The sequence below is a fragment of the Mytilus trossulus genome, unplaced genomic scaffold (assembly GCF_036588685.1).
Source record: "Mytilus trossulus isolate FHL-02 unplaced genomic scaffold, PNRI_Mtr1.1.1.hap1 h1tg000085l___fragment_1__unscaffolded, whole genome shotgun sequence".
NCBI lineage: Eukaryota > Metazoa > Mollusca > Bivalvia > Mytilida > Mytilidae > Mytilus > Mytilus trossulus.
In genome coordinates this window covers 3,798,722-3,826,419 of record NW_026963295.1, presented here as the reverse complement: position 1 = coordinate 3,826,419, position 27,698 = coordinate 3,798,722, and the positions used below count along the sequence as shown (strand labels likewise).

At 30.9% G+C, this 27,698-nt stretch overlaps 1 protein-coding gene across 1 annotated transcript; it reads right to left on the bottom strand.

Annotated features, from left to right (window-relative positions):
• Positions 1–4,233: 4,233 nt before the first annotated feature.
• On the bottom strand, positions 4,234–24,458 carry LOC134699858 (chitin synthase-like). Its single transcript, XM_063561264.1, has 11 exons — positions 24,406–24,458; positions 23,450–23,508; positions 22,597–22,687; positions 21,131–21,260; positions 18,514–18,709; positions 16,870–17,064; positions 15,183–15,580; positions 8,634–8,842; positions 7,823–7,938; positions 6,430–6,468; positions 4,234–4,679 (listed from the first exon to the last, which is right to left on the bottom strand). The coding sequence occupies exons 1-11, from the start codon at positions 24,456–24,458 to the stop codon at positions 4,234–4,236; spliced, it is 1,932 nt and encodes a 643-aa protein (XP_063417334.1).
• Positions 24,459–27,698: the final 3,240 nt, after the last annotated feature.

Genomic DNA, 27,698 nt, shown 5'->3' with positions numbered 1-27,698 from the left:
AACACACAGCTAGTTGTATTCCTTAAAGGACTTTTTTTTTTTTAAATATTAAGAACTTATGAACGAACTTACTACATTAAAATCGCAACACAAATTAAACGGTAATAATTACGTTTGGGACATAACATAACAATTGACCATACATTTATAAAATAATACATGTTAATAACAAAATTTAATAATTAATCATGATTTTAATCTGGAAGAAATGAAAGGGAACTAAAAATGACTAGCGTAAAGCCATTCAAAATGTAAAACCTAATCTATATACAGCATTAGAAACAATAAAATCCTTATCAATATCATCAGCAACAACCACTAAACACAATTTCTGACTTATAAATGTGCAAGGAAATGCAGAGGTTTTAAACGTCAAAATTGATTTATTATTTTTATATTTCAAGTTGAAGAAAGATGAAACGTCGATCATCTATAACCATAGTTTGGGGGGCACTTTTAAACTCGAACTGAATCTTTGATTATTATTCCCGATTAGTTGTCAGGTTGTTTAATGTCGATTTAATCATAGAATCCAAATAACTTTGCTAATCTTTGTAAATGTAATACTTTTATAATTTAACTTTACTGATATTTTTCACCTTTCATTTATCATATAGGTATGCATTAAACACATATGTTGTATTTTTTCCCAAGTGCTTGGCCTTGTGTGGAAGGAAACCTTCATTTCATTTCATTTTTCTCGATGGCTTAGTTGATCACTTCCAAGCGTTTATATTCGTTATAATTTCATAATCGTTTCATGTGTTTCATTCTTTATTATCTTGTTATACAAAATTTATATTTTGAAATAAACCATGTATGCAGTTTAGTCTATATTTTTTATATGAGAACTATTTTAACTCTGAATTAGGGAACGAACATAAAAGTTATTGTGTTAATTCTTTTATCTATGAATGTGATGGTACCTTTTGTCAAACGCATACATGTAAATTAGCATATGGTGACTTACATGAGACTGATATGTTTGAGTGAAGTTCTTTCAAAACTGTATGAAGGTTGTTGCAAGAAAATACTTAAAATAAAATATGTCAAATGCATATATCACTTATCTATTTACATGTTAAAACTGTAAAATATAGATCTATAAATGTCCTCGACATGAACATCAAAGAAGGTTGTATTTCTTACTTTTAAAATTGTTTTTGACATACAAAATATAGTTATAATCGACATTCTTGCATGGATCTAAACTGCTTCAAGTTTTTTTTATTCATTACAGATTGCAACAGTCCTACTAATTTCTTATATATACATCTATATCACAGTTGTAGGAACTGTTTTATTGCTGTTATATTGATAGCCAGTCAGTCAGTGAGACAGTAAATAAGTAAATAGGGTAAGTACATTGTAAGTACATAGTTTTTTGTAGGGTGTTAGTCAGGACTTACAGCCTACTTGGTTATTTAAATTAACGGTAGAAAACAGTGTTTGAAATTATCACTAAACTGAGTTTCAAACTCACTCAGGCATCTTTGTAATGCTTTAATGATGTTCATGTTCATGTTTCACGATTTTAGCTAAAATTGACGAAGGTAGAAGTACAAATGTATATAGTATTATCGGAATGATCAATAATTTTAAAGATGTATTTTCTTATCATTAAAAATCTGTAAATAATATTGACGTCATGGTATATTTTTGGAATAAAAAAAGATCTATGAGTATAATGCTAAAAAAAAACATGACAACAAAAGTCATGTGCTGCTTACTACAAATGACGTATATTGGAAATAAAAATCGGAGACGATGGATAAGAGTCTAATTCAACACAGTTTTGTAACATTGATAAAGGCTCAAATTAAGTTCAAATAGATACACGGCTTATAATTTTGCAGGCTAAATGAGCGTCTACAAAAGACAAAGTTTAAAAACAAATGAATGTATTAAAATTGATAGATTGTAAGGTTTGTAAATTGTTTCATTTTTAAGAATAAATTAAATAGCGGCTGATATCGAATATCTGCATATTTATTTCAGTTTATATAACGAATGTTTTGTTCTATACATCTATCAAAAACAATCATCCAGATACTCATTAGACATGCATTTGTCAGAATCTTACAATTTCGAATTCTGCAAGCTTAGATGGTTTCGGTTCACGTTTTAAGTATTGTAATGAGTGCTTCAATCTTCTTGAAATTAGTGTAAAAAGTAAAATCATTAAACTACTGATCTCCGAGGATAATTCAACTAGGAAAGTTCATTATCAAATGGCAAAATCAAAAGCACACATCCATCAAACAAATGGACAACAACTGTCATATTCCTGGCGTGGTACATGCATTGATTAGGCATAATATGGTGGATTAAACCTATTTTTAACGCTAGCTAAATCCCTCACGTGTATGACAGTCTCATCATATTCCAATATATTGACAACGATGTGTGTACAAAGCAACAAGTCAGGATAGGTAAAGATGCCAGGGGTACAGCAGTCAACAATCTTAATCATTCACTAACACAACAAAGACTGTCTTTTGAGATATTTTTATTACTAGTTTGATATTTAGTCATGCTTTTTTACGAATTGGACTTTGCAACAATATGCTATACTACGAAATATATAAATAAATTAAGATAAAAAAAATCCTCCAAGATTAAAAAAAAACATATACATGATAACTCTACATTTGTTAATTCAATCAAAATAGAAACATTGCAGATTCATTCGAGACATTAATATCATTATACATATATCATTGTAGATAAAAAAAAAAAAACAGAATGAATTTTATCCTAATAAAAAGTAATATCACAAAAAAAACGCTATCGCAATCCAATAAGATACTTGTACCAAAAGTAAAATAAAAAATACTAAACTCCGACGAAAATTAAAAACCGACACTCTATGTTCCTAATCAAAAAGTTATTTCAAAAGCTGTAACACATCAAACGAATGGATAATAACCGTCATATTCATGACTTTGAACAGCCATTTTCCTATGTAGAAAAATGGTGGATTGTTTTACAGATAGCTTTATGACAGTTGCATCAAGTTCCATTATAATGACAACGACGTGTGATCATAACAACATACATTTCGTATGTATGTGTCTGTCCCACATCAGGAGACTGTAAATCAGTGGTTGTCTATTGTAGAAGTGTTACATATTTGTTTTTGTCGTTTTGTTTACTTGAATTCGGCAGTTAGTTTTTCTCTTTGAATTGTTTTACATTTGTCATATCTGGGACTATACTATCTGTCAATGCGGTATGGGCTTGGCTTATTTTTGAAGGCCGTATGGTGGCATATAGTTGTTTTTTTCTGTGTCATTTGGTTGAAATTTGAATGTTTTTTGTAAATTCATTGGAGCGGAAAAGCCGTGACACGTGTAACCAGCATGGAATGATACCCAGAACCACGTCCACTTCAAGTGTTCCACAAACATATAATATCAATGTTATACATATTTCAGTAATTTTAATGAAGAAAGCAATTGCTAAATCAATAGATACATTACAAATTTTTCTATCTTACAATCCTAGAATACATTTTGTAATTTGATATGTTGTATGTCTGGCACTTATTAAAAAAACACTGTAAAATTCAGTCTTTCCTAAATAAAATCAATAATAAAAAACTTTTTTGTCGCTAATTGATTACATTCTTTGTAAGAAGTTTGTATTACAAAATGTATAAAAGTATAATTCAAATAGCAAAAAATATCATGTATGTTAAATACGTATCGTGCTTTTTGTTTTGACAATGGCAATAAAAAAAGGCGATATAATCAGGGAAACAACGACGCTGATATGAATATATTACAGGTTACAGGAATGATAATTGATCATGTTTCTATTATGTTAAAAAAGAGGTTCAAGTAGAATTCAAAACGGAAAGTGAATTATCAAATGGCAAAACATCAAAGCCCAACCTCATCAAACAAAAAGAAAACACCTGTCATATACCTAACTTGGTACAAACATTTCCTTATGTAGAAACTGTTGATTACATTTGTTTCATAACTAACTAAAACTGTCGCTCTAATGGCGGTTGCAGATACTTCTACAACTTACAGTACTAACATTATTAGTTGTCAATCATTGGTTACGAATGACTGACTTTTTTGTTATAGATAAGTTTACTGGCTGAAATGTGTACAAACGTAGTGAATCTATGAAAACTCATACAAGTAAAATTAAATCAAAAGAAGAAAAATAAATGCATGTAAAACTTATTATCATTATCCGTCGTCGTCAATTATTAGTCTTTTAATTGACTTTTTTAAGTCGTGTTTTGGCAGCAATATTTACAAGCATGGTAAACCTATGAACAATCATACAGATGAATTGGATCAAAAGAAGGACACCAAACACCACTATGAAGAGAACTGCTATAGGAACAATCTCAATTTGATTTCCACTGCAGTTCACATTAATTGTTAAAATAATTGTAAATACATCTACCTCTGTCAGTGAGTATATGAGTGCTATCAAAAGAGCATTCAGCATGTAAACCTGCGCGCAAACTTTATTACGCAGATCAAATAATTTCTTTTCAATTCTTTGTTTTTCTTGTAAGTATTTCTCCTCTTCCATAGGATCTTTTTCAAAGGGTTTTAGGTGGCTGTTGATGGTTTGTATCCACCATGTGTTTTCCTGTATAGTGATTTGAACACCTACTTCTTTATGAGAACTTGCCTTTTTACTGCCTGGGCCTGTAGAAATATTATCATATCAAGAAAATATATCTGTTCAAGTTCATATTTTGTTTTGATAAAACACAATTGTTTCTATAAGGATTGAAAAGTACTTAATTTTTCTATGTTTTGTTTTCGTTATGGTAATTATGTCTCTCCTAAATGCTATATATGGATAATACAATTTTAATTAGGTCCTTTTTTTTAATTTACGTTTACCGCGATTTCTATGTAGGGTAAATCATAGGAAAGACAACATGCATGTACCATTCTGCTACAGTATGATATATTTATTCTCTACTTATAGATGCAAATAGTAAATCAACAAAACACCAAGGAAAATTTTGATCTTAAAGTCCCTGAAAAATGGGAAAAATCAAAACCTCAAACACATCAAACGAATTGAAAATGATTGTCATACTCTTACTTTTTTTTTTTTTTTTTTTTTAAATATAAAACATATTTTATTAACAATCGCCTGTTACATAAACCCTCAGTTGCCCAGGGGAGCAACTAAGGGGGCCCCGATTGTTACAATCTCATTTGTCGGGGAAAAATCAAATGAGAAAAAAAACTCCAACTATAAATTATTAACATCAACCCTCAGTAAAAATATTATCTGTCCTTGTACAAATGTACATGTACCTGCAATCATTATCGATCTATATATCTTTACCTCTCACCATATATAATTTTTTTTAATAAAGTTTGTTTTGTATCTTTATTTCTCACAAAAGCTACCTGTATTTATTAAGCAGTTTCAAAGTTACCGAGTTACTCTTACTTGGTACAAACATTTCCTTATGTCGAAAACTATAACATAAACTTGCTTTAAAAGCTTGATTAACCTCTCACATGTATGAGAGTTGCATCAATTCATGAACAAAACACACAAACGGTACAAAGGGAACGTTTAAAAGGTTCGAAGCTGTCAAAGCCATGGCAAAAATGATAATAATACTAAAATTCGAACAAATCTATCAAATCCTACAAAAAAAATGTAAAACATTACTTATAACGATCGTATCCTATGCAGAAGATGATTGGAAAAATGAAAAAAAAAGCGGCGAAAGATACCAGACGAACACCCAAATCCACAGATCGAAAAATAAACTGACAACCAGATCCTGCTTCCCTGTAATCAATTTCAAATTCGTTAATTTTCAAATTTTATGCCTCAGCAACACATGGAAAGAGATCATTTCCGAGATGATACAAGGACAATACCAATGGCTAACGTATCTTGTGACAAGTTCCCAGAGTTACTGCTAATAACGAAATTTGTCCTACGGTTTCTTACGTCAAATTGATTTGCTTTTGTTGCTTCATAACGATAATAAGAATCTAATCGCTGTAGACACAATCAGTAAAATATTGTTCGTTTGTTTGTGGCATCACTAAATGGCACCCATGACAGCGTTGTCACATGCCTGGATGTAAACATTGCATTGTATGACATGTAACACACTTTTTGTTGGCCTTTTTGTTCATAATTCGTAAATATGTAATTTGACTGATGCATAGAAAAGATAACTTTCTTAAAACTAAAAATCTGACTTCGTGTCAGTGATCTTTTTGGTTGTGTTTTAACCTTGATCTACGTAAAGCGTAAAGTTTACTGTCACATTTCTGTTATATTATGAACTGGTCAAGTAAATTTTACAAGAATTTACATTAATTTAAAAAATGTAAATGACAATAACACCGTGTGTAACTACTTATAACTAGGATGTTATCACAATTGTCCTCATTTTATGTATTAACTTACCTGAGAATTCATTTAGCATGTTAATATCAACTTGATCCGCTTAAAAAAATATATGAATATAACTAAATGTAAACGTATAAAATTGGAAAGTTAGTGGTTTTTACTTGAAGAAGATATTTCATTCTTTGAAATTATTAAGACATAGTTTTCAATTTGTTGTTTTCTGGTTCTTACACCTTATGGTGCTAAATCTGGACAATGTCTGTATCTAGTTATTTCTCAATGCAAGGTCATGTTTTTATACTTTCTGTGAAGTCTTCATTGTAAAATGATTCAAAGTGAAGTGATTGATAGTCTTAGGAATAATAGTGTATTTATAAAACCGATTTGCCTTTGCATAATTTATTGCAACCTTCACCAATCTTATATGCTTTTCTATTTTGAGTTATCGTTCGGACTCTCCACTAGTTTAAAACCTATTCTAACTTAACTGTTGTACATATTCGCTTTTGGTTTTTTTTAAATCTAAGAAAAAAATAGGATGAGCATAAACAAACATAGTATGAATCCAAACACATTGAACATATCTCAATAGTTATCATATCTACAAGGCATTTTGTTTACAAACAACTCATCTGTGACGCTCATATTAGAATATAAAGCAAAACAGGTACAAAGTTGAAGGGTATTGAGAACTCAAAATTCAAAAAAAAAAATGTGCCATATTCGGCTAAGGTTATATTAGCCTAGGATGAGACAATCTTTAGTTTTTCAAAACAAATATACTCTTGTTAACAGGGAAATTATAATTAAATTACCATAAAATTGATATGCATGTCAAAACCGAAGTGCTGACTACTGCGATGATGATACTTTCGGTGACAAAACGTCCTTCAGCACTAGCATCGACCAATTAATGTAAATAGTTATCAATGGTACCAGAACTATAATGTAATACGCTAGGTGCACGTTCCGTACACTTAAGACTACTCAAGTTTTGTTCTGACTGCGTATGACGTCTCTACACCAAATTAATTGCTCCCCTTTCCCAGGTAAGCAGCGGGTTTGGCGTCTGCCAAACATGTTTAACCAGGATCATTCTCTTTGTGGTTGTCTCAAGTCGAGAGCCAGTTATTTAGTTGTTGTCTTTTGTTGCTGTATATTATACGTGGTTTTCAGCTTGTCAGTTTCTCGATTATAAATGTTTTACATTTGTCCTAACGGGGCTTTCATAGCTGACTATGCGGTTTGGGTTTTTTTTCACTGATGTAGACTTTGCTAGGCTGTCTTATAGTTGTTAAAGTCTTTATCATTTCAGCCTGGTGAAAAGTTGTCTCATTGGCACTCATGCGCCCTCTTTTAATATTCATATTGATGATGAGGAGGAGGAGGAGGAGGAGGAGGAGGAGGAGGAGGAGGAGGATCTTAATGGCTTTTTTTCAAATTGACATACCTTTATCGGCTTGACCTCGTTTTACACTCGGATCATCTTTGAGATATCTCCATTTATTAAGAATACTCAGTATAAATTCACTCTTTGAGTAATTATTTGTTGGGCATAACATACAGCTGTAATCACATGATCAAATATATTATTTTGATTAAAACTGACAACACTCATTAATAATATTATAAAGATAAAAAGCGGTGTTGGATATATACATATATAATTACCAATGTCCTAGCAGCCAAAAGGCAATTACAACTCATCAACAAATAGTTTAACATAATAATTTTGTATAAGTAGTACATGTACGCGCTTGTCGCTGTGAAAAAATTATGATAATCTATTTTCATCCAGACCTTGCAATGATTTTATCATTGCGAAAAATACGATTCACTACGTTTTGGTTTATTTTGGGTAGCATTATTTGTACAATTTAGCTCCATTTCTAAAAATATTTAAACACACTTTCATGTTTTACTCGTTGTTTAACAATCCCATCATTGTTTGTGAAACTTCCAGTTCTTTTAAATACTAAATTACTCAGCTATTAAGAAATTAGTTCCATCGACGTCGCCTTTGCAGAAAAACTATCCCTATTTCTCGCTTTCTATAACAGTAACAGACTGGGCAAACACGGCAGTATTCGGCAAAATATAACAATTTGGCATATTGATATAACTCTGACGGAAAAACAGTCTAAAATTATTATTGATGTAATTTTGTGAATAAGAAAACCGATCATAATAGAACTATCGGTTTTATTTACAAAAAGATATAGTGAAGAACTTTTTTTCTATCTAACTCGCTATTGACGTACGTGCACAATTTTCCAAAACTACAAAAATGGCCTTTCTCTTCTTCCATTTCCTCTTGACTTTTACTTATTGCTGACTCTGACTCTGACTTTGTCTCTCTTGTTCCCCAAGACACATCATGTAAATTACCGAGTGCATACAAGAACATAAGCATGGACATTGCCGGTGTTGCAAAGAAGTAAATAAGCCCCGGAAGTAAACATTTCCATTCCTACAAATATATTATCCATTTTTCTGAGAAATTATTTAAACCTGAAAATTCATACAAGCTTGTCAATTTGATCAGAAAACTGTTTTTAATCAAGATATATCGTTTGTATACTATATATCATATCTGAACTATGATAATATTTACATAAAAACAAACATAAATTATTTGTATATAATCATATTTGCGTTGTGGAATACAACCACTAGTTCTAAGTCCCAATGCATTCATCTCAAATTCAAATAAAACTATAGTCGTGGCATGTCCTGAATTCATGGGATATGTAATCGTTGATACTTTATTCTGAGATTAAAATTGACAATGGAAATGGGGAATGTGTCAAAGGAACAACAACCCGACCATAGAAAAAACAACAGCAGAAGTTCACCAACAGGTCTTCAATGTAGCGAGAAATTCCCGCACCCGAAGGCTTCCTTCAGCTGGCCCCTAAACAAATATATACTAGTTCAATGATAATGAACGCCATACTAATTTCCAAACTGTACAAAAAAACTACAACAACTGTACAAGACTAACAAAGGCCAGAGGCTCCTGACTTGACGCAGGCGCAAAAATGTTGCGGGTTAAACATGTTTATGAGATCTCAATCCTCCCCCTATATATCTAGCCAATGTAGAAAAGTCAATGCTTAAACAATACGCACATTAAAATTAAGTTCAAGATAAGTCCGAGTGTGATGTCAGAGGATGTAACCAAAGAAAATAAACAAAATGACAACAATACATAAGTAACAACAGACTACTAGCAGTTATCTGACATGCCAGCTCCAGACTTCAATTAATCTGATTGAAGAAAGAGGGACGGAAGAAACCAAAGGGACAGTCAAACTCGTAAATCTAAAACAAACTGACAACGCCATGGCTAAAAATGAAAAAGTGAAATTATGATTTCATAATATGAATATCAGGCACTATCCTTCCTGTTACGGGTTTAGTATCATACCATCATAACATATATGAGAAGAACATAATCCGTGGCATGCCAACAACTGTTTTTTTAATACATATGTTTTCTTTTTTTTTCTGCCTTCTTTTTCTCTTTTTTTATCTTTCTTGAAAGAGTTACGTAATTTGTTCATATCGTGAAGGTTGTTTGTTAACCTCGGTGGTTACTGTTGGTTTGCGTCTAATTTTTATTTAAACAAATTGTTTTCATTATCGTTTGAATTGCTTCACTTCTTTTCTCTTGGAGCCATTATACCTTGATATACAGAATGGTTTTACAAACTGTTGATGCCCTCTAATTTAAATTGAATATATCTTATAAATGTTTCTCAAAGAAAAAATTGAAAAAGTGTATCACGGTGGTCCAATATTCTCAAGTTTTCATTTGAGAACACAGTCACTTACATATTCGATATTTTGACCAAGTTACAATTTTATACGCTGAAACACACTAGCACTAAGTTCTTGTATGGTCCTCCTGAACGGGATTTATACATTGAAACAATTAATAAAAAAAGAAAAACATACTGACTACTATTTTCTATTTTGTGTAACTGTCTTTCAATTTTAAATGGTGTATTTAGTTTTGTAACTTTGAATGAAGATACAAAGACACGTTTGATATCGAAAACGGATGCTTATGTTTGCGATCAGAATATGGGTGTTTGTGTTCATAGTATCAACACTCAAAACTATATATACCTTCGGATGGAGAATAGCCGAAATAATAAAAACACCGGCTTCAAACAAAATCAAAATGGTCGTAATCGAGCAAAATCCAATGTCAGCTGCATCTTTCACAACACCAATCAAGCCAATCAGCATAACAATTCCATATATGCAGGATAAGATGGCTGCAAATAGAAGCTAAAACAAAATTTTAATTGTAAACTTTAGTCGTTGTCCGATGGTTATTTTGGTCATCGTTCTGTTGTTATATTTTGATCACTTAGTCTTCACTTTTTTCTATGTAGATTTTATGTGGATTTGTCAAAACCGATCTTTGTCTTTCATTTAGCCTAGACATTGTCAGTTTTTCGAATGATGAGTTTTGAATGACCCCTAGACATGCATACTTTGTATTGAAATCATTTAACAAACTTTAAAATGGTTGAGTCGAAATCATCTCATTTAATGTTAAAAGGTTGATATTTAACGTACAAACAAGAACTTTGACAACACAGGTAACCATGGAATTTACGTTCTGTAAAATGTATAAGGGGGTATACCCGGAATATGGGAGATAACTTTCACAATAAATGTATTGAAAGTCATTCATGCGTGTTAACAAAACAGTGATTAACCAGTGATTAAGTATTCATCCTGTTTATATTTGGCTGTGAGAATGATGCAAACACATCCAGTAAGCTGTACACCACCAAGCATTAAACTAATGAACATCTTTTCTTAATGCCATGGATGAAAAGGTAGAAAAATTACCATTCAAAAACAAAATGCTTAACAAAACACCAACCAGTCGGAAACCAGGTTGAAATAGAACAAAAGAATCGAAGCTCTCTATTAGAGAAGGCGATAAATGTTTACTGTATTGTTTACTATAGTGACAAATTTTTAAAAAGTTAATAGAAACAAACAAAACTGCAATTTTCTTCTCAATTACGAGGTGTTTTATTTCAAAAACACCATTTGCATAAGTTTTCAATTTATCTAGTACATAGTTAAGCAGAACAATTAGATATCAAGTCGACGACATGGGTATCTTTCAAGTTGGATGACAAAAATGCATAACCCCCGATTTTTTTGAAAAAATTACCACGGACGGAAAAGATATCAATCTATTAGTTCAGTAATTTTCGTGTCTGCCCTTCCATTATGTGACTGAAGAAAAAATTCCAAAAAATAGGTAACAATTGTATCGAAAAGAGAAAATCGAGTGCACCTTTTTATGTTAGGGCGTGTTTGAGTTGAGTATTTTGTCTTGATATCGTTCAAAGTAAGAATATTTCATACATCGTCTCGCTTCAGATTCTATCATTTTTATATATTAAAGCTACAGGTTAACTTTATAACACAAAAAAATAACAGTACTAAAAGATGAAATATATGGGTCAAGTGAAATACCTATCTAATGAGTCACAAAAACAGGGAAGGTGTGTTCGAATAGCTATTTTTTTACTGAAAGTACTTGACGACAGTCTTACAAGTTGGATGATGAAAATGCATATCTTCGAAAAATTCTAAATTTTTGTGTGTGATAACTAGGGTTTATAGTCTTCAACCATTAAAAAAATCTAGTCTGCCCTTCCACGAAATATTTAATTAGATTTTTTTTAAATGTTTATGATTTTTCGAAAATTCCACCTAACAACCGATCAGACAATAGTTTTAAGTTGAATCAATGCAGACAAGATCATTATTGATGCTCATTAGCTAGTTGATACATTTGTCTTTTAAAATATAACTGACATATAAGGATCGTATTGGTGCAATGAGGATAAATTTATCGGTTTCCAAGAGCAAAATTGGTAGCGCGTCATCGCTACAATGGCTTCCATTTTTACGATTGTGAAAATGAACTTGCGTAATGGGGAGATAATTTTGACGAAGTAGGATCTTGACTGCAACAAACTAAGTCTGATGAGTTCTGAAGCAGCTATACTGACAATAGTGTCTTGTGGCATCATTTAGGACAAATCTGGTAAGTTTTGGGACATTCGATTTGACCAAATGGAATAAATAATGAAGTAATTAAATATGGTTGTAGTGCTAAGTCATAAATACAGAGTTTGTACTTACTTTTTGTGTTTTCAAATATAAAAGCACTATTCTAGAAGATATGACTTTAACATCAATCCTAGTACAAGCTTATGCTAATATATAATCTACATTAAACAAAGCAAGTACTAATTAGGTATTGACAGACTGTCAAAACTGTCAAATTAAACTATTCTAGAAGATATGACTTAAACATCAATCCTAGTACAAGCTTATGCTAATATATAATCTACATTAAACAAAGCTAGTACTAATAAGGTATTGACAGACTGTCAAAACAATGAATTTTTATAGCGTCTGCTATTTATGACAGGGGCATTTTGTAGTACGGGGAGAGAAAACAATAAATAGTTGTGACAAAAAATTATGTAAATTCGCCCCAAAGGTATTCGTCCCATACTGAATATAACTTTTCTTTAAAAAAAAATTATTACATTTCTTATTGGGACAGTACAGGTACATCGTTGACAATTATAAAAAGAATGCAAAAAAAGAATTTCAGTGATGTATCGTTGTTCTCCTTTCTCTCGGTTTTAGTTTGTTACCCCAATTTTGTTTTTTGTCCATGGATTTCTAAATTTTGAACAGAGGTATTAAAAATTTAGAAACTTCTAACTGGTCAAATTCGATAAAAGTTTGTGATTTCCATGATTAATAACCAATAAATGTTAAGACAACTTTTCGCAGGAATTAAAAGACAAACATTTTTTTCTTGCTAAATTTGAAAAAAAATGTTATCTGAGCTGGCCAGACTTTTTGACGTATCAATAATTTAAAACCGTTTTTTTTTATATTCAGGCTATTTGTATCACCATGATGTTTAGATTTACTTTCAATTATGTTTCCTATATGCATTTTGACAGTCGAGGGTGTGACTATTGACAACATGTGCATCAACATACAATGATTTTACTAGTGTTTTCGACTGTTTTTAGGGTACCCTTAAACTAGTCATATCTAAAACTAGTACCATAAACATAAAATGAAACGGCGAATTTCGTTATGACTTTGGCAGATGCTGCACGGATCCCTATCTTTTCATATATGTACATATAAGAAAAAAATAAACGAGAGGAAAATTGTAGTGATATCAAGGCCTACACCCTTAAGCTGGAATTTATTATTTAACGGTGCATTTTTTTTTTGGTTTTTACTCAATCTTGAGAGCTTCCTTGTGTGATACTTTCAACTTTATATAAAGTAATGTAGTTTGAGTTTGAGTTTGAGTGACAATTTTCTATCCAAGTCACAATTTGAAAAAATCAACAACCAAAGGTTACAATACGGACTTCAAAACGGAACTTAAGCCAACATCGAACAGCAACCTTTAAAGGCACTATTATGGCTAGTGTAAAACAATTCAAACAGGAGAACTAACGGTCTATCTTCAATGCTTTTCAAATTTGTACTTGTTTGGCTTTATAAATATTTCGATATGAGTGTCACTGATGAGTCTTATGTAGACGAAACGCGCGTACGACATACTAAACTATAATCCTGGTACCTAGACAACAGGCTCATGACTAAGGATAGTAATATACAAATACATTGGGTTAAATTGTTTTAACAGGCACAAACCTGAAACGGTAGTGAAGCATTAAATCATAGCACGATATTCTGCAAAATACCAATTAAAATGGCTTAACTCGATCAAAAAGACATAAAAAAGTCAACTTACATTGGAAGAATAAGTTTTATCTATGAGCACTATAAATACTATATTATTAAAACAAAATGTAGAACAATGTAAAGAAGACACCTTTAACATCGGAAATAATGACGTTGAATAAAATAACCTACATAGATAAATATTAATATCATTATTTTATTGCTTGGAGTACGTAAAGAATTTTAACAAAAAAATACACTTGTTGTTCACATTACGAGTACACCACTTGTGAATTTGGACGTCTCTTTGGTATCTCGCGAATTTTTTACAACGTTGAATTTTTCTGATAATCAACCATTTACTTTGACTGCATTTCTTTCTAACCAAAATTTGGTAAAAATTGTGTGGCGTTTGTCGTTTTCTAAACGCTACGAAAGTAGAAACAAATACAACGTTTAATAAGTCTTTACTGACCCTGTTAGAACTTTCAGTTATGCATGCACATGTTGTTAGTAAACAGATATTTTACAAACGTAGAAACAATATATCGTTTAATCATGTTCAAGTTAGAAACAAATGTAGCGTTTATACTATCAAACGACGAACGACAAACAGTAGACGCATCTTTAGCGATTGCAGAGTTTGTCAAAGTTTATGTTACTTTGCAAACGATTGTAAGAAACAAATGATCAAAACATGTGTGCGCTTAGTCGTTTGCATCGTTTGTGTTAGAAAGAAATGCACCCTTTATTTTTTTTGTAACAATTTCCATTGAGGGATATGTATTGTTTCATATGTTCAAAAAGATCATAAAAATAAAGCACTGCATATAACTTATTTTTCATACTTGATATCAATGAGGTCTACAGAAGTTAATATTTAAATTATCTTTAAAGTGCAAGAGGGCTGTAAAGGAAGTTTTCTTCATGTTTTTTATGGCTTGCTTTTATCCGTAATTTATAAAACACTTCTCAAGAAATCACAAACCCCCTCATATTAAAAGCTAAAAAGATAACTCAAAAATAAAACAAACCTGTTTCTGCGTCGATGCACATACGCACACTAGCATAAACAATGACACTACTATGATATTCACAATCAGTATAACGAAGGAGTGAATCCACTGAAAGCTGATAATTATAGATCCTACTATCAACATGAATATAGTGCCTGGTGTTAATAGGGTTGAAATTAACAAACACAAATGGTAACTGATGTAAAGTACCGATATGTTGTCATTTTTCTCCGTTATTTCCTTCCAAGATATTAGCAGATCCACAATATTAGCTATGGTTGAAGGTGTCCATCGTCGGCGTTGATTGTACAATTGATAAAATCCTTCAGGAACAAATGTAGAGGCGTTTGATTCTGTAGTATATTCGATTTTCATTCCGTTTTTAAGAAGCAAAGTACATAACCATCTGTCTTCGCCTTGCAAAAAAAGCAAATCTTAATATTTATCTAAGTGAAATTTGTCCATACAAAGATTAATTCATTGAGAAAAGTTAAATTTGAATTATAGCATATTAATTCACAAATAATAGAATCTTGACATACACCAGGGTTTTCGATATCACAAACTAGTCAAAACATTTACTAAATGTTATCATCCGTATAAGGACATCATTCGTAAATATAGCTCAACATGAAGACTTCTTATACGTTCAGGTATTTCACATCAAATTTTTTATGGAAATATTCTTTATAAAGCACAAAAATGTCAGAAACTATAACAAAACCTTTGTATAGACTTATTAAGAAGGGATATAGATACGATACTGTTGTCAGATCATTAAATATTGCATATTTTGGCGTTAATATTGATTAACTTATAGGCTCTTTGCATCGGAACTAAACACAATTATTAAAAAAACAATGGTTGGCATGACACAGGTTATGTTCTTCTCATATATGTTATGATGGTATGATACTAAAACCCTGACGGAAAGATTGTGCCTGATATTCATATGATGAAATCCTAATCTTTCAATCAGTTTAATTGAAGTCTGGAGCTGGCATGTCAGTTTACTGCTAGTAGTCTGTTGTTATTTATGTATTATTGTCATTTTGTTTATTTTCTTTGGTTACATCTTCTGACATCAGACTCGGACTTCTCTTGAACTTAATTTTAAATGTGCATATAGTTATGCGTTTACTTTTCTACATTTGCTAGAGGTATAGGAGAAGGGTTGAGATAGCATACACATGTTTAACCCCGCCGCATTTTTACGCCTGTCCCAAGTCAGGAGCCTCTGGCTTTTGTTAGTCTTGATTTTTTTTAATTTAAGTTTCTTGTATTTCTTTGCAAATTAGTATGGCGCGCGTTCATTATCACTGAACTAGTATACATTTGTTAAGGGGCCAGCTGAAGGACGACTTCGGGTGCGGGAATTTTTCGCTTCATTGAAGACCTGTTGGTGACCTTTTGCTGTTGTTTTTTATATGGTCGGGTTATTGTCTCTTTGACACAATCCCCATTTCCATACTCAATTTTACATAAGGAATTTCCTGTATCAAGTCAGGAACATTCCATTCATTTAATGTGATTTAGCTTTTTTGCTTTTGACATTTGTTAAGGGCTTTCCGTTTTGAGTTTTTAATTTTAAGTTTACCAATGATGACAAAATCAATAACAAAAACTAGTAATCAAGTAAATATTCCATAACATAAACATGAAACATGAAATCAGTATTGGTTAATTGTTTTCAATTGAAGCGTACCTTGGTCATATTGTAAATAGTGCCTTGGTTTTGTTGCTTCCTCACTATAAGTATCTAAGACCTTCAAAATTGACGATCCTCGGAAAAGACTGAAACAACCAGGAGTGCAAAGTACACAACCTGTGACATGTTCGGTTGCTTTTCGTAGCCAATGATCAATAGCATACTCAAACATTTGATACCACACAATTGACCCTGTTAATCAAAAAGAAAAATCACAAAAATACTCAACTCAGAGGAAAATTTAATTGGAATGTCCCTAATCACATGGCAAAATCAAATATTAAAACACATCAATAAAAAGCGTATTATACGCCGTCGTCTTGTGTGTAAGGTTTATGCAATAATCACCGATAATTTCTGAGATCCATTGCGACATGCAAAATAAAACATTTACAACAATAAACTCAATAATTCTAAAATAAAATTTTGAATCAAAACCAAAAAGTATACAGATCTCAGGTTTTATATAACAAAAAACTGTGTAAAATTTTCAGCAATAATCATTAATCGTTTTTGAGATACAGCGCGACATGTTAAAAAGCCCTCCCCTTTTAATACAAAATATTCATTTACTCAAAAATAAATGTTTTAATCATTACCAAACAATATACAGATCTGTGATTAATTAACTTTAAAAGTAAAGTATGTAAAGTTTTGAGCTAAAATTATACATCGTTTTTTGAGATACGGAGCGACAAATTACAACGTTCTCAAGTCACTGTGTGACATATTTTTTTCTGAATTCAAAAGTACAATATTTCTTTTCTAATATTGTGTTATCGTGTTAAGTTTTTGTGAGAAAATTGAATGTGTAAACCAACACATAGTATTTACCTATTTACAGTACACAGACCACGCGTTTATTGGATAGTAGTTATCCATTTGTTTATAATACCATAAGGGACACGAAAGTTGACAAAAGGACATTCAAGTGTATCACTAGTAGACAAAATCAAATTAACAATTCCAAGGTAATCCATCGTCTAAAAGACAATCAACAGTTTTTTTTAACAGAATGTACCAAAAGCGAAGACTGAAAAACAGAACCCAACCAACAACTGGTGCCTTCTAACAGACTCCAGAACGATAAAAAAAAATCCTATTTCTCATTCAGCACCCGTTGTGATATTTGTGTAGGTTTAAACCATGTTTTCAGTTCGGTTACGACATTTGGAATATATCCGTGGTCATTTCTGAAACAGATACTTGTAGTCTATAACGGTCAATCTATTCGCAGTGTTGTAATACTAAGCACAAATCAGGAGCCTCTGACCCTTGTAAGTGTTGTATGATTATCAATTTTAGTTTCTTGTGTATAATTCGGAGTTCTGTATGACGTTCATTATCACTAAATTAGTGTACATCTTTGTTTAGTGGTCAGCGGAAGAACTCCACCGGATGCGGGAGTTTTTAGCTGATTTGAAGACCCATTAGTTGCCTGCAGTTGTTGTCTGCTCTGCGGTCGGGTTGTTGTTTCTTTGACACATTCCCAATCCCATTCTTGTTATATCTGATTATCTTGTGTTGCGGAAGTTACTATTTAAGTATTCTTCTACTTACTTTTACTTTTTTTTTTTTAAATACATAAACATACGTTTTTCCAAATAAAACTTTAAAAATAATCCTAATGGAATTCAATACCTGATCCTACAGGATGAATTCTACCACAGGCTGCTCCTGTATTCGTTGATTGTTTAAGAAGACGCATTAAACTCAAGAAATCCTCAGGTTCGAATTTGACATCTCCATCAAGAGCCAATATATAAATGTCTTCAGCAGCAAACTTTTGAACCAGTTGTTTGTTTTTAAATTCCAAAATATATCGCATGTACATTACCTGTTATAACAAAAACAATGTAATGATTTTAATTATTTTGTAAATCTTATGCACAACAATATTTTCTCCGTTTTGCTACACAAAACATGATTTGCAATCTAGGGATAACTTGTTTTTCGAAATTATGGTTGGACACAGCATGTAAGAAAAGTAACTGTGTTATGATTATCTTAACTATTTAATCTTGTTATATTGTAATGCTTCCAAATGGTAGACATTACTGTTTGTCAAACTGCTATATTATTCTATATACACAAGTGTAAGAGGTAATACATAGATTTAGATAATTAATAACAATCACTCTAAGTATTCAAATTCATTTCTGGTTGATTTTGACATATCATCAATTTCTTTTCGTCGAGACTTGATATGTTCACTGTAATATAGTTTATTTGTTTATATGGTAACTAGATATTTCAGTCTGTTGAATTTCTCTATATCTTCTTAAGTGTTTGCTCAAACACAACAGAGGGTTAAAAAAGCCTCATTACCTCCTCGGCAGAGTGACAGTTTTCTTACAAAACAAAGATCTGTATTCGTTTTTGATGAGTTTTGTTATTTAATTTTGCCATGTGACTATTCAGATGATTTAAATTGTGGCATCAAATATTTCAAATATTTCAATTTTGGAAATCAAATATTTCAATTTTGGAAATCAAATATTTCAATTTTGGAAATCAAATATTTCAATTTTGGAAATCAAATATTTCAATTTTGGAAATCAAATATTTCAATTATGGAAATCAAATATTTCAATTATGGAAATCAAATATTTCAGTCTGTTTAATTTCTCTATATCTTCAAAAGTGTTTGCTCAAATACAACAGAAGGTAAATAAAGCGGAAAAAGGGAATTAACTCCTCGGAAGAGTGATTGTTCTTCTATGGCGGTAAAATTTGACTTAATAGATCTTGCCTTGCTGATCATCTTTGTGATTTAAAGATTTTATCTTATCTTTTATAATTTAAATCATCTAAGGCATAAGGGAAATCAAATGTTTCACTCTTAATATCATAGTTTTCATGACAATATGTAAAAATTAAAAAAAAAAAAGTAAACTTTAAATTAATTGGTAATACATGAATTCGTTTAACAGTTTTGATACATATTGACAATTGGAAGAGCTCATTATTCTGAGGCTTTTTCCTCCTTTCCGATTTTCTCTTTTTATAATGTTTCAAAAACTATAAGATAAAATGCATTATATTCCTCTGTTCTATTTTTAGCAATGTCTTGAATTTTGGTTGGACGGCGGGGTCATCGGACACACTTTTAAAACAAGAAACCCGAATAAGGATTGTGCTCAGTTAAATAACATTTTAACGTAACGTTTTTTACCAAAGTATATCTTAAAGTTCGAATTTAAAAGTTTAAAACTAGAAGAACGACAATAGAACTCTGAAATGATAATAGAACGACCGAATTAAATTGACGTATTAAATAATAAAACATCAATTGAATATATATGTATGCTGTTGCAAACAATAGGTTGAAAACAAATAATTATCTTATAACATTGGAACCTTATTTCATCCTGTAATATCTATTAGCGGTGATTCAATCAAAATTTAACCTTTATTTTCTGTTCTATGATAGGGGCCCAGGGACTTTAGTGTTTGTTATATTCCTCTACAGAGAGGTTTTTAAATGAAATGTATTTATTTGATTAAAATTGTTCCTTAAAATAGTTTTTAAAGTTAATTATTTGATGACTGCTTCAATCCGCACAAAATCTTTCTTTAACATGTAAAAACGATGAGAAACATATATTTTTAATCTGTTAAATTTAATTAAACAGACCTATAAAATATCAATTGCACGAGTTGGCTTAATCTATTTACTTCTATATTTATGTTAACATCGCCTTTATGGTAATCTGAGGTCAACTCGATGGTTAATTAGATGTTGTCTAGACTAAAATACACACGAAACGAAACTACATATTATCGACCCTAAGCTCTGTAAATTGTTTACTTTATACTTTTGATAGTTGGATAAATGTTTTACATTGTTATGAATAAAATAAAATAAAATGATTTGAGTCAAATCGGTGACCATGAAATTGAGTGCTCCTATAATAGTGATGTGCGCTGGGAAATCAAACAATTCAGTAAAGGTCTTCTTTATGTTTTCCTTGTCGTTTACTCTTTCTGTTATTTTAATTGGGAAAAAAAGATTTACAAATCTTACAAGAATCATTTAAGATATTTGTCAGAAATACATGCCATCAACTGATTTAATCTCTTCCGAGATAATGGAGTTACAAAAAAAGAACAAAAATGAAAAACGCATGCTCTGTAGCCGTGAATTCTTCAAGAAATTTACACTTAAATTTATAAACCCATGCATGTGACATTTTCAAATTCGAAAGATAAAATCACCGTATTATCAATAATATTGGAGTAAATCAAACTACTTTACCTGACTCCACCTTTTTTTGTTTCTGATTTTATCGTTATCCTTCAAGTGAACAACTAGTTGGTTCTCAGTCGAAATATTCCACACCAATCTTTCCCCATAAGGTGTTATCTCGACCTTATATGTATCTAAACTTAAATTCAAATGGCATTTAGGTGTAAACATTTTCTAAATAAATGTAAGAACAACATAAATAAAGGCAACAGTAGTATACCGCTGTTCAAAACTCATAAATCCATGGACAAAAAACAAAATCGGGGTAACAAACTAAAACCGAGGGAAACGCATTAAAAATAAGAGGAGAACAATGACACAACACTGAAACGCAACACACACAGAAACGGACCAAGCACCAGACAAAATCCCACGAGGATAACACATATAACATCTAAACCAAATACATAAATTTGGGATAAACAAGTACCGTGCCACGTCTTATCTTAATATCTCAAAAATAAGAGAAAACAAACGACACAACATTAAAATGCAACACATACAGAAACGAACAATAATATAACAATGGCCATCTTCCTGACTTGGTACAGGACATTTTTAAAGGGGAATAAAAATGGTGGGTTGAACCTGGTTTTGTGGCATGCCAAACCTCGCACTTTAATGGCAAAGTTAAATATAACAATGAAATGACAACATAATATTACAATAATAGAATTACTGATCAAGAAAAAATACTTAACCTTGAAGTTAACTATTATAAAAAAAAAATATTCCTCTACTAAACCAGATAAGGAAGATACCTTAAAATACTTTAACGATATTAAAAAATGTCGAAAATTAAGTGAAAGTGAAAGTGATATATATGAATGAAAAATCACAGTGCAGGAATGCACAGATGCAATATTCAAAATGAAACTTAATAAAGCTCCTGGTCTAGATGGACTTAATGTTGAATTTTACAGAAAAATGTTTGGGAAAAAAAAAGATTTTATTGTATCAGTATTCAACTTTTGCCATAAAAAACGAAAATTGTCAACTTAACCAAAAAAACGGAGCAATATCATTAATATATAAAAAAAAAAGAATATTAACTTTTTTTAAATAATTATCGTCCAATAACTCTGTTAAATTAACATTTTAAAAAAACATATATGACCTAATTTCAATCAACCTTGTTTGACTTGATAATGGAAATTAAATAATACTTTAGTGCATCTTGTTTTAATAAAGCGACTAACAAAAATTAATATTTAACACAGTCACAATTTTAAACTTCATGTATATAGCTTTATATTTATTCCATGCATATCGTTCACATCATAAAATAAGCATTTTCTATGTAAAATAACCAAATCTTTTCAGAGTACCATCACATAACACGACTAACTATGATTAGAGTTGGACTAAAATTTCAGGGCAACAGAATCAAACCATATGGAAACATAATATATAAATCTTTGATAAGCAGTATCAATGTCATATTCAACGAATGAACCTTTGACTTGTGTACCTACTTTGTAACTGTTTTAACTATCTTGATTAATGTTTCAACATAGCGATTTATTCCTGTCGGTTTAATGAAAGCATCATCAAAGAAAATATGAGCTGAAAAATAAAGATTGATTAAACACCAACCAGTAGTTTACAAAAGTCTGTTTTAATACATTTAGTGTGGAATATCTAAAACAATGAATAGCATACATGAAGTACTAAAACATTATTGACTTAAAATCTTTTTTGAGACAGAAAATAGAAAGTTTGCTATATCACGAATATGAAAAATGTTATGTTTTTTCTCAAACAATCCCTAATTGTCAATTTAGATAAATTACCAAATAAACATTAAAACGTATGTTCTTGCCAACAACAAGATGTATGCAAATGAACGCCTTTTTCAAGCAAAGCTGCATCAATTCTTTTGATATGTGGTAAAGTTTAAATCAAGTTTCATTTGTAAGTGTAGAAGATAGCGATGTATGTTTCTATTCATGTCATACGAAATCGTATATAAGAAAGGACGATGGTGTACAAGTTTAAACTCTTTTTTCTAGTTTCGTTGAGTTATAACTTCTTATTTTGATAGGTTCTTTTTGTGAATTTTTGTTCTATACATTGAAACTGGTTTTTTTAATTAAAGGCAAACTCCTGAATCTGAATGCAAGTGTCTTCTTTTTGCCAATTAGTTTTTATCGATTCATCTTATAATTACTGATAAAGTTGGCCGATCTTTTAAAGTGGTCATTCAATTGATTTTCGTGACCTAGTCGTGTGGTGACTATTTCGTTTATCTATTTAGTACTACCATACTTAAATAAAAAAATGTTAAGTATTTGACTTTCATTTAAAGATGAAACCGTTACAAAGTACCTTCAAAATCAAATGTTTCGTCCTTGTTTTCTTTATTTTTACGTTGCTGCTTCTCTAAACTACAATAAAATAAAAAAAGTAGTACTCAACAATATCTTTAAGATAAACAAATTTGTGCAAGATTACAATAATTAAGCGTTATTTTTGTATGATAATCTTGATTTTCTCTGATAAATGATTTATACAAATGTAAATATTCAAATCAACTCATTGCAATTTTTTTTAAGAAAAGAAACATCATACTTATAAAGTTCGTGACTCCTTATTTGCTATTTCTGAATGATACTCTTTATTTTTCAATAATAAATGCACTTTCTACAGAAGTCAATATTTATGATTACTTCAAACCACTCAAATTGTACGGCTTTGTATCATTAAAATCCTACGACTGATCAAAAAGTTATAGATTTAAGGGTATAAAGACGGATTTTTAACGAGTTGGGCCATACACTTCAAACTCGTAACATTTCTTTTTACAAATGTAATTTTAGATTAAACCAGTGTTTTCTAAATAGCTATAACATATTCATTAGATTATAGACATAATTTCTATTGTGACTGTGATGTCATGTCTTCGACGACGTTTGTTCAAGAGGTTCAAATATTCTTACCATACTGCATGACAATTGATCTGACTTAAAAAGATCAAAGATATGTAATATTTATATTAATTATCATATTTAATAAGCTGACAGTTATCTTACTTTTCTTACTAATTTTACTTTTTTTTCATTTCGCCTACGAGTTATTTTCGCGACGTTTATGAGTACAAAAATAACGCAAATATACGTTGCGAATATGTAAAACTTCGATTTTTCCCTATTCAACCGCATCAAGTAAATTTCAAAATCGAGATATTAAATCTTTGCCTATTATGGTAATAAAATTACAATTGGAATAAAGTGTCTCCGAAACTGATTTGATTGAATTCAAATATCTAATCATCATATACTTACCTTATTAGTGATTTTAAAAGTTGTGACATCTCCTCATCCTCTTCATGCCACATTGTGGCACAGCATACACACAAAATATCAGACCTCTATGAATTAAATGATACATACATTTAACCTTTTAACCTGCATTGTTTATATTTTGCTGTAACAGTTGTGATTAACAAAATATGAATATTCAACAACTTGCTTTCGGATTGCCGAATTAACAAATTCGTAGTTATTAATAGATCATGAAAAAGTTCATTTACATGCAGATTCAATATAATAAGTCATTTTAATTGTAATGTATTGCTGAAAACCTACATATTAATGCATTGATATTTGATTTCGTGGTTTTGCCAATCTCTGTATTCAAAGACTATAAAAATTGCAAATATGATAGTTGTTGAGCATTTGAATTCGTGGTTCACATGTATCCATGCACGAAACCCACGAAAACTGGTATCCAAAGAATGATAATGAATTAACTGTACATGATGTATGCAGCTCTAATTAGGAACGACAATTAACAAACTATGAGCACCGTATATACAAGCATATACCCTATTTGTATAACGATCCTTGATTAAGAAGGTTTGAAAATGAGCTATTGCGTTCGCATTTTTATTTTTGGGGCAGGGTTTTGTTTTCTCTATACAATTTTTGTCAGTACATTTGGTATTTGCAGCGTATATATATCTTTATGTAGTATTATATAATATAAGTTAAAGTCTTCCCATATATTAGTGGCGTATTTCATTGTTTGATTAAAGTTAAGTGACGAATGACGATCGAATGATTCATGCATGGTCTAGCAACAGCGTCAAATTAGATGCATGGCAAGGTAGTTTTAATAAGTTGTAGATAGGGTTCGACAAGAGTCAAAATTCACCATTTGTTGCAAGGTTTGTAACTTGCGGCTAATTGGGCATTCTTTTCACCAGGCTTTGAAATTTACAAAAAAGTATGTAAAGATCAATGCGGCAAACATTTTGTTGTTTACAGAAGGCATTGGGTACTACTTTTAAAAACACTTAATCAATAGAAATACAGCGTACCTCATTTCCATTCGCATTTGGGACCATTGAATGCATAGGAATATTATTAGCCGACGCACCATCCTGTGAAGTGAAAAAATGCAAGAGTAAATATTATAACGGGTTTATTCTTACAGCGTATCACGGAATGGTTAACACATAAAAGCTTCATTGTCCTTACTTGAAACATTGTCTCGGACTCTTCAAACGAATATATCAGCACGGAAAATATGGAGCCGACTGTAAGCAAATTGTTTCTCTGTTCTCTTATTATCAGAAATCAAGTATATTATGAACATTACGCTTTCAGATGATGTTCATGTTTAGTTGTGTATCAGGCATTACTTGCAGTTTGCTTTTTTTCCTAAATCATATTGATACCGTACCACTGCTTGTGTTTGTCATTTTTTGTCTTTTTACTGTACTCTTGTATGTAACAGTTTTAATTAATGAAACAAACAGTTCTTCATAACCAATAACTAAACGGTTGATTCTAGCACTACACTTGTATGCAGACATCTCTATGCAAAGATTTGCACAAACAATATAAGTGACAGATCTTGGTATAGATCAACATGTAATGCATTTTATAAAACTTGAAGTAAAGCAAAAGCTATTGTTAACTATGGTCAATTGTTTTCCAATACGGGAAAGCATGATGTTATGGTATCATTTCTTTTTCACAATGAGAACATCTCATAGTTTAGGTAGTTTTTCATGCAATTCATATTGTTTAAGGAAATAGCAATAGTTTCGTAAACGAAGAAAGCTGTGGTTTACCATTAATAACCTCTAAATCATTTTGTCTTCTTCGTCGAATTTTGTCATGCCAAATATGTCTCAGTTTTTTACCATGAAATGAACAATTTGTAACGCGGAACCAATTATAATTTTATCAGAGGATTGTATGTATGCGTATTCAAATGAAATACCAATTATAAGATAATATTGAGATGAGCACAATATTAACAGTTACATTCATAATGATGCGATACAAATTCTTGTTAAGTTGGGCATGAATAATTCGAAGCAGAAACACGTACTTGTATTGATCTCTACTCTATGAAAAACACTCAAAATAGTCATTAAAGTAGAAAAACTCCTTAATGTGTATTCATCAAATCTTTTCATAGTGTAAGTGATGTGTATATATGTTACAGGTATTTTCTAAATTTAGCCATTTTGTAATATACCTGAAAACTTAAGGCATTTTCTTAGATAAAATACCTGCAAGATTCAGTCATTATACCTAATGACTATTTCTTTAGGCATTTTACAACTTGCCTACAAAATTGAAAGGCATTGTACATAACAACCTTCCTATATTTATGTCATTGTCGTCTTATATTCATTGACTTCGATATGTATAAAAAACAAAATGAAACTATAAAGAGCAATGATTTCATTATTAATATTAATTACCCAAGTATTGTATAGCCTTGTATAAGGTATTTAATCTGAAATTGTGCGGCTACTGTTCTCTTAGAAAACAAAATATCATTTAAGTAGTCCCATAAGTTGCATATATATTGAAATATGTGTGGGAGCCTTCATAAATAAAAGGCTGATATAGCCAAAGTGAAATAAGGGTAGAAATGAGCATTTGGCAACTATCATGTTTATTCAAGATTTTACTCTTTTGACTACATATTTTTAAGGCTCTCAATTAACAAACTGAATGGTTGGACTGGGACACGCATATTGTATAAGATAAAAAGGGGTCCCCAACTTCGAACTGAATTTGACCATAAACTTTTATTTTTTCTAGCGTCACTGATGAGTTTGACACAACAACTTCAAAAGCAACCTTATTTTTTCAAAATTAAATAGGTTATTTTCATGATTCATTAGTTCCTCTGCAAGAGTTTGCAAGGGGTACTTTCTACCCGCGAATAATTATTTAACTATTAGTATTTTTCTTTATTAAACGATTAATCTTTACAGAATTTATATTGCTACTGACAATGAGTTATCTAGAATTTTAGTACAGGATAATTTCTGGGGAACAGAGATGAGGTTGAAGATCTTTTAAGCTATATAGATACTATTGTCACTCTCTATTACACATGTAAGATAAAATAAATAAACAGGTAAAAATATGCCAGAATATTGTTTTGATTATACATATGTGCATTGTTTAATTATAAAACGAACTCATTGCAGTGAGTATATCTTTGAGACATTGCTTCATGTTTTCCTGAATAATGTCATAAATTCTTTTATTATATATTTTTTTGTGACAAGAAGGCCTCTTTTAATTACCAGAGTAACAGCAAA